Source organism: Poecile atricapillus, chromosome W (assembly GCF_030490865.1).
Source record: "Poecile atricapillus isolate bPoeAtr1 chromosome W, bPoeAtr1.hap1, whole genome shotgun sequence".
NCBI classification, from domain to species: Eukaryota; Metazoa; Chordata; class Aves; order Passeriformes; family Paridae; genus Poecile; species Poecile atricapillus.
The window spans coordinates 21,118,656-21,127,761 of NC_081288.1; the positions used below are offsets into that span (position 1 = coordinate 21,118,656).

Here is a 9,106-nt window from a genome sequence, read left to right on the forward strand (position 1 = left end):
AGGTAAGTGATGTCCCGAGAGGAAATCGACCTTGAGATGGACAAAGTTGGGACAACTTTAGGCAATGGGCCTAAAATTCATTAAATATAGGATTAATTAGTAGACTTACATAACACAACGCTTAGTATGCACATGCAAACCTGTGAGGCCATCCAGAGGACAGCGAGGATGAGTGTAAACCTTCATCCAAAGGCCAGCAAAAGAAGACTGGAGATCCCCTAACAACAAGTGAAGCATGCAGCATAAGGAATAGTGACGTAAAGTCAAAAAATCGGAAATAGAAGGAAACTTACGGGAAACATTAATGAATATGTATAAGCACATAGTATATAAGTTTAGTTTTAGTTGTTTTTTTTGTACGTGAGGCAGGGTAGGAAGCCCCCTCTGTACCCTGGTCATTTTTGCTTATGTTTTAATCATACTTAATTACTGGCAAATTACATATATAAATAGCATTTTTTATTAAATTGTATTCTTCTACTAAATTGTATTCTTTTACTGGCAAATTTTTAATTAAACTGCTGTTAACTCAAGGGACCTACTTGTCAAAATTCTAATTTCATTTATAACAACCCCAATGAAAAAAGGCTGTCTGGGACTCTACTAAATCCAGCACTCAGAAGAAAAATTTCCTCTCAAAAGAAGAACTAATGAAAATGCACAGCTATATGCAAATTGTGAAGTACCCTTAAAGAAATCCTTTCTCAGACCAGTTCTTTTGGAGGTACCCAGTAACCCTGGCTCAAGCCAAAGGGTTTAGTTAGTCCATGGGAGCACTGGCAAAATACAAGCAACAGCAGAGGGTTTCCCAGCCACAGGGGTTTTCAGTTCAAAAGCAACAAAGAGTTCCCCCACTTCACAAGGTCAGCTTGGTGAGAAGGGTCCTGCTGCTTGCTCGAGTCTGGCTGTCTCAAGCTAGGTGACCCAAAAAAGAGATATTAAAAATTACAAGGTAATTTTAGGAGGTGGGCTCAGCAATCCACCCAGATGAACTGGCTGTGGGGCTCCCTGGGCTCCCACCCACTTTGGCTGCACTGTGCTTCTCCTGGACCAGCCATGGTCAGCTCTGCTTTCTCTGTCAGTGCCACCAAAGCAAGGGATTAAAGGCTGATGAAAGTCAGCACCCTCTTCTGGGAAACTGGAAATTTCCTTGATAGGGCAGATGTGAAGTCACTGCCACTGACCATGAATGCCATGCCGGGCCGTGGAGATGCTGGTGCAGCAAAGGAAGGACTTTGCCTTCCAACCCATGCAGTGATACTAAACAACAGGAGTCATCATTCAGCTTCAAGCTGGTGCATATTGCCAAAACAAAATGAAGCAGCCTCTCAGGCTACTCCCCTCACCTCTGAACCACAGCACATTCTTCCCCCTGTGTGCATTTGATGACACCAGGCTTTGCTTCCTCTTTGCTCCTTTGCTGCTCTTACTCAGCCCCCCAGTTACTCTCAGCTACTCCTCAAAAAGCTTTTGGGACTGGGGGAGCGAAAAGGGCCCCAAAACCACACTTCATCACCAAAGCAAGCTGCACTAAGCTGGCTGCTCCGTCCTGTTAGCCAAGGAGTGAGGAGGGCAGCTGCCTCTGCACCCTTCTGGGGTGAGAAGCAGAGAGGAGAGAAGAAGAAAGCATATCCTAATTCCATGCCTTCTGGCATGTGGAAGTAAGAATATTATTTTATAATAATCCTATTAACGCAAGATGAGATGATGATGGTTGACCATGAGGCAGCAATTGGAGAAGCCCCGTCAGTGGGCTCTTTGTTGGTGCAGGCAGCTCTGCGTGGGTGAGCTGAAGGCAGCCTTTCTCTGAGCCCTTCACTGCCTGCCTGGTCTCCAGCCCTCTCTCTGGGGTCTCCAGATGAACAGCCTGGGGTCACAAGTAGGGCCACAGGCTCAACATTTGTCTAATACCAACCCCAGCCTGGACTGGAAAACACAAAGGGCAGGGTTCTGCAGTTTTCCAAAGTGCTAGACTTGCTTTCCTCTGTGTGACAGAAAGCACATTCCCTCTCCCCTTTCATTTAAAAAGTAAAACCTTAGTGGTTTTGACTTTTTTTTCCTCTGAGTTTTAACAATCAGCCCCCTTGTTCACAGGTAGCTTTATCTTAGCTTTTTTTCACATCAATGAAGACAGCAAAGAAATTTTCCCCCTCCCTGATGGGCACATTATTGGCAGCAAGCTTAAGATTTGAGCTTTTTTTGCAGCAGCAATCAGATTTCATTTGGAATTAAAAATATCAACCAGTTGCCTATGTAAACAGAATTTATATATATATATATATATGTATATGTATACACACACAAAGTGAGTGTGTGTGATAATGGTAATAACTTTCTGAGAGCCACACCTGGTGATGTGTCAAGAGCAATACACTTTGGTCACCGGGCAATCTTAGCCATGAAGCTCTCTGTGGCACAAAATCTACTGAACAGTAAATATTGCCTCCTTCATAACCATCAGGGAAAGCTGCCCAGCAGCTCTACACACTGTGGAAGAATCTCCAAGAGGAGAGCTGGGGAAGTACCTAATTTTAGAGTAAACAGTCTTGTCTTGAGAGCTGCGTATGAAAATGGGGGCCCAGGGAAAAGAATCACCATCTCTGCAGGGCCTGCGGTTGTGCCTTGTGCCAGGGCACCCTCGTGGAGGGAGCTGAAATTAGGGGAAGGCTCTGGAGCAGTTATCACTCTTTGGGCAGCCACAGCACTGAAATACAAACGTGTTCCAAAGAAGAAATGAAACAAATCCAAATCTGCATCAGGAAATGATTTTGCAGGGCTCCCATTGTGTCTGAACTTATCAAGCAAAGCCTTCATTTCCAACCTGATCCAAAAATCACTGAAGCCAAGCGCAGCCTGTTCGCTGCTTCAGGAGACTTTGGAGCAGCCCTTTCTGAACCACCGAGGGAACATGTTTTGGAAAGGGAAAGAAACACATTCTGTTAATTGTGCAAATACATTTTCAGTGTCCCTTACAAATGGGGACATTTGCCTACAAGCCAACAAAGAGTGTTTAGTTAATAGTTAAAATTCAAGAGATTTCATTAAAAATTGAATCATTCATGCAATAGCAGAGCAATTTTGTATTTTTGTTCCCCCTTAAGCATTTTGTGCTGCACAGAACACTTTTGAATTAATTTACTTTTACAAAATTAATTGCCAGGTCAATTTTCAGTGGGAATAGAAGGTGAGAAATTCAGAAGGGAAAGGTGAATCTGGCAGACAGCAGAAGGCCTTTCCCACTCAAAGAGTTGAGGTTTAGTTTTGATGCAACAGGTAGCTCAGAAAAGCACACAAATAAAAGACAACCTCCACAAAAGGACAGAGCCACTGAAATGAGCCAGAGGTGGTGATTATGCCAGAGGTGAATTTCAAGCAGCTCTGAGCATTTTGCAGCATTTCTCCTGCTGTGACTACCGAGGCCAAGAGCGGTGGGGTCACCTCCCTGGCCCGGCTGCCAGCGCAGCACACCTCACCTCGTGTCACACCTCGGGTGTCAGCTGAAGGACAGGAGGACGGGGCTGTGCATCCCAGCAATAGCAGGAGGTGGCTGTCACGGACCAGCCAGCACAGCCCCAGCTCCACCAGCACTGGTGGCGTGTTGACATGAAAGCAGGGAGACAGGGTGGGTAAACACGCCCGTCTCAGCTGACCTGCCTCCACCTGCGGCTCAGCGTGCCCTCTGGCTGCCTTGTCCCGATGCTTCGTGCAAATATCCACAGCTGGCTGGAAGCAGAGCATTTTTGGTGGCCAGGAAAAGTGGGTTCACCCCACAGAAACACTGGGCAGGGCTAAGCCTACGTGGGTTTCGCTGTGAAGGTTTTTCTTAAATGAAGGGAGACCCAATCAACCTCATAGGTTTGCAGCGCTGTACCCTGGTGTGTGCCATTAATGTGGGAAGCCTGTTATGTCCTTCCCTGTGGGTTTCAGCTGTGTGGAAGGGAAAAGAGAAAATAGTTAAATGCTTTCCATCCTACAAGGATGCTGCCCCACATGCCTTGTCTTGTCCTCCCCTTCCCTAAGATGTCTGCAAATCCACAGCAGACAGGTCCCTTCTAAGATGAGCACCCAAAGCCACCAGTGACCACTGCAGAAGTGCACCAGCAACCTGCTCCCTGCAGTGCTCACCTCTCCCAGTGCCTTCTTGCCTGATTTAATGCCTGATGCTTTCTCTAACAAGGACATCATCACGTCAAAGATAGGAGCAAGCAGCCAACAGCCTGGGGAAGAACAGCAATGTGTGCTGCTCATCAGAGCAGGATAATGCCACATGCACTTCAACAATGTGGCTTTTGCAGCCAGGATTGCAGAAAAACTCCTGCTCTCCAGTGAGCATCATTTTTGTATCAACCCTCCTGGTCTACAGAGCTATGCTTGCAGAAAGGCTCAGCTTCTGGCTCTGCACATCTGTAGTGGGAGGTGCAACAACCACCAGAGATGAAAGAACAGCTTTTCCAGAATCACTTTGCAGAGGGTGGTGGAGGCAGGGAGAGAGCTATGCTCACAGGGAAAGAACAGCAGCAGACCTAAGGCTGCTGTTTTTTGGGAGTCCACACAGCTATTCCAAAAACCATCACTGCTGAAGTCAAGCCAGTGAACATGCAAAAAAAAAAAAAAAATAGCTAAACTGGGAGACAAAGTCTCTGCTCCAACCCTCTACTCCTTTCCAGCTCTATTAAACCCTCTTCATAAGATCAAAAAGAGACTCAAAAGACAGAAGCTGTCTGGGACCCTGTTGGGAAGGGCTGGCTCTGGAGGCCTTTCCTCCTTCCAGCTGCAGCATATCCTGGGGAGAAACCTTCAGGAGCCACCTCCTGGTATCCACCTCCCACTGAAGCTGTTTTGGTCAGAGCCTTTCCTCACCTGGTTGTTGCAGGAAAGTTCAAGGTGTCCTGGCAGCAGGAAGCTCCCTTGCTCCACCCTCTGCCCAGCACAGCTCTCCCTGAGCTCACCGAGGATTTGCTGCACCAGACCTGCCAGCGACAGCGACCTGCTCTGTGTGGACACCCGGGTGGGAGCGGGACCCCCGGCATGAAGCACCTCTCCTGTGAGCCCTGGGCAGCCCTCGCTGTGCTCCTCCTCACCGCTGCCCTCTGGGACTCCTGCTCCGCAGGTATTTCTCTTCTCTTATGCTCCAGTTTTGATACCCTGCCCTTTCCCCCCACTCCTCTCAATGCCTACAAGCATTGCCCACCGACAGCAATTTGTTCTTTAAAAATGAAGGGGCAATCCTTGCTTCACCTAAAAGGTATAAAGAGCTGGAATTAATTAATGCTAATGAGAGTTACCAGACATGACTGATCACAGCATCACTGTAAAGGGATGTTCTTTTGCCAGCTATTTACAGAGCCACTGTAAATGTGACTGAGTTGCAGGTTGCTCCACTGAACGGCAAGGAGACAGGAAACACTCGGCCTTCTTCTTCTTGCTGAGGCAAAGGACCATCTGCAATACCACCCATTAGGATCACTGTAGCCCGATTTAGCTTTCATTACAAGCTTTTTGCAGAAAACGTGGCTTTGGTACCACCTTAATTGCAGAAGTTGCCTGAAACCAAAATGTAAATGAGACCTGTGAGCTGCTCCTTTCCCACCACCAGGCTACTGCCTGCATTTGTGTATCAGCACCAGATGAGACCTGCCAGCTGTTTAAAGATGGGCTGGCTTTGACAGCCTGTTCTTTGGGCTGTGGGATCTATAAACACAAACCAGCACGCGGCATTCTGCAGTACTTCCTTCCACAGGTCACACACAGGTTTTAATGATTCCTCCCAGTGCTTCCGGGAGGTATTTATTAACTGAAAAAACAAGCTGTGGGCTTGGCCAAGGTCATTCTGCAAATCCAACGGGAGTCAGACAGAAGAGTGGGGAATACTCAGACCCTTCCCTGAAGCAGGTTTCCCAGGGGCCCATTCTGAGCATGGCAGATGCCACAGGCAAAGCTCTGGTATTGCTGATGGTGGGTCAGCTCAAAACACAGAGCTAGGCAGCAGCAGGTGACCCCCAGGGGAACATGTCCCACAGGACAACTTCAGTTTACTTGCTGTTACTTGGAAAACATCAAATTCAAAGCAAATCTTTGGTCAAATGTCTCATTCTGTTTTGTTTTCCTCAGCTGAAACTAATCCTGAGCTATTATTTTACAGTCTTCAGTGAAATCAAGCTGGAGCTGATTTTCTCTATTACATTCCAAATTACCAGCTCAGAGTGATGGCTTGACTGGAAATAATTCTCTCATAGCTTCTGCCTGGTCTGTGGACCAGCAGCGCATTAGGGCTTCTCCTCAGGAAATTTTTCATCTCTCTGTGCAGGGGATACTCTACCCAGCTGAACTTGAACTGTGCTGCAATAATCCCTTCCTTCTGCAGCAGGGGACAGACAGGCGCTGGTGCCCAGGGACCAGTGCAGCTTGTGCTTTTACCCCTGCAGGCAGCCTGCAGCTGTCCTGGTTTGAGGGAGCACGCTGAGGCTGAGGGGCAAGGCAGTATCAGGAGGAATAAGGAGGGTTTGGCCTGGACACCAAATGCAGATTTGGAGAGCTGGACATGAGCCATGGAGTTGTGTCTGTGTGTGTGTGTGTGTGTGCTGATTGTGTAGGAAGCAGGAAAAAGAGGCAAAACCTTCATCAGAGCTCCAGACCTCTCCCTCATGACTTATTTCTGCATGTTGTATTTTCCAGCCTGAGCTGGTTACCATGTTGTTGTGAACTGGAGTCCAGCCAGAGCAGTTTCGGATGCTCTGACCTGCAGCAAAGCCAAAGCTCCTCACTGGGGCCTTGGTGGACCTGCTGAGGCTCCACAAAGGTGGGCTCAGCCCTCGGCTCTGCCAGACTCCTGCACACCCTGGGATTTTTCCAAGGGCAAAAGGAGGCAGAGGAACAGCCTGCTGGCCATGGATCTCTCCATGCCACTGCATGGTGTCTCCCACTTGCGTGCTTGCACGTTCTTGTCCCTGCAGTCTGGGAAAGGACAGTGGTTAATTTGAGCTCCAAGAGAATGGCTCAGCAAGGCAGAGGTGCACTGACTGTCCTGCTCCTGAGGGATGCTGCTAGAGCAAGTCTCTGGAGCTCTGGTGTTAAAAGTGGTGGGAGAAAGAAGCATATCCTAGTGCAGCAATCTTTAGGGGCAGGAACTTACTTCAAGCTGTTTCCATCCCACAGACCTCTACAAGGCAAATGACTTTCAGATTTTCCTGCTTGATGCCAAACACTGTTTTTCTAATCCAACTTACCTTTTCTCCCGTGCTTTCCTTCTGGCAGCAGCTGAAGACATCTCCAATGCTTCAACAACTGAGTATGAACCACCATGTCTTAGTAAGTCTTCATAAATTATTACTACCTGTTAAAGTTAGGTGATGAGTCTGCACAGTGACTGAGATGCTGTCCTGGAAAGGGATCTATCTCAAGTTCTCCATCGTAGGTCAGCCTCCACTGTAAGACTCCTCCACTGTCATGGTATGATACCTTAGGTACCCTAAGGCAGACACATGGTTTGAACAGATTAATTGATAGCTAATTTGTGTCCTAAAGCTCCCTGCCAGACTGCCTGCCTGTAGGCATTACACAGGTTCCCAAGAGCGCCTCTTTCCCCTGCCCTACCAGGTCTTTCCCAAACAGCCAGCCCCAAACAACCTGAGATCCCACCACTACTCCAGAGTCATCCACCAGGTTAGGAGCCAGGTTTAGGGTAAAGGCAGAGGGAGAGGGCAGAAGTCATTTGCCTTACTTGAGCTCACTTCATTTCTCCTCCACCAGACGTGAACTTCTGCAGGCAAGCGGCCGCGTGCTGCCCTTCGGGCATGGATGACTACGGGTGGATCGCAGCGGCTGTTGGCTGGAGCCTCTGGTTTCTGACCCTCATCCTGCTCTGCATGGACAAGATCATCAAACTCCGGCCTGATGAACCCAAATACTTGGTGGCCTGAAGCAGAGCAAGCCAGCAAATGGCAGTGCTGGGGAGCAGTGAGGCGCAGGCAGACTGACAAAACATTTCTAACGCTTGCTAAGAAACAAAAAAGAATGGGAAAACACCTTCAGCCAGAAAAGGCTAGATCTAAGCAGGGCAGCTGCAGAGGCTTCACACTCTCTTGCTGGAGCTGCCAGCCAAGGTGTGGAGCAGGCAAGCCCCTGCAAGCCACCACATATGTGTCACAATGAAAAAAACCCCACTTTTCCCTGAGCCCTCTTGTGCTTGCTGTGAGCAGCAGGAGGAGAGGCTGAGGGCCACTTACTTACCAGCCTATAGCACATTGCCTCCACACAACCTGATGCATGACCTTTGGGTTTGACACAAAGTGGGAAAATAAAGCTATTTTCTGGAGCATCAGCATTACCAGAGCCATTAGTAAGCTATAGGCCATCAAGTACATCAGTAAGTGGAAGTAATTAATTGACTTTATCGAGTCCTTCTCACTCACTAACCTGCGATATTTAAAAGTCTATTAACAGATACATGGGAAGACTTTCTTATGGAAACTTAGAGATTGTTTGGGCTGGTTTGAAAGTAAAAGTAATTTTTCCAGAGCCATTTAGATGTGAAATGTGTTGCAGTAATTGAATATTGGTTTTATTTATTCAGCTTCCACCTGCCTGAGAAACTGAGCCAAGCTGAAGTGTGGTAAGCAGTTTTAAACCAGCATATCCAGTTCATACACAAAACTGTTCCTATTTATACGAGATGATAATAAACACTTACTGATTGAAAGACTCTCACTGACTGGTTTATATGGATAAAGCTTATATTGGCAAGGAATTACTCAACCCAAATTGCTAGAAAAACAATTCTAGGAAGACATATTCATGCAGGAGGGTTTGCCTCACTGCAGTCAAACTCTGATTTGGTGCAGTTGCACCAGCTTTATTTCTTTCTTCTATAAAAAAATAAATCAGAATTAAACTACATAGACCAACACAAGGTTAGCAAACCTGCTAGAGATCAACTGAAATGAAACACTGAAGGTTACTTTTAAATTTAAAAAGCACCATTGGAGATCTTTATTTAGATCTAGCTAGAAAAAATTATACTTTCCCATCAGCTCAAAAGCATGTAACTTCAGGAGTGAGAAAAGACAGAAATCAGTTTAAGACCCTTCCAATTGATTCTGGCACAATT

The 9,106-nt window shown here is 47.1% G+C and overlaps 1 protein-coding gene across 1 annotated transcript; it reads left to right on the forward strand.

Moving 5' to 3' along the window:
• The first annotated feature begins 4,267 nt into the window (after positions 1–4,267).
• On the forward strand, positions 4,268–8,703 carry LOC131591594 (transmembrane protein 213-like). Its single transcript, XM_058862433.1, has 4 exons — positions 4,268–4,325; positions 4,874–5,110; positions 7,255–7,308; positions 7,750–8,703. The coding sequence occupies exons 1-4, from the start codon at positions 4,268–4,270 to the stop codon at positions 7,917–7,919; spliced, it is 519 nt and encodes a 172-aa protein (XP_058718416.1). The 3' UTR covers positions 7,920–8,703.
• The last annotated feature ends 403 nt before the right edge of the window (positions 8,704–9,106 follow it).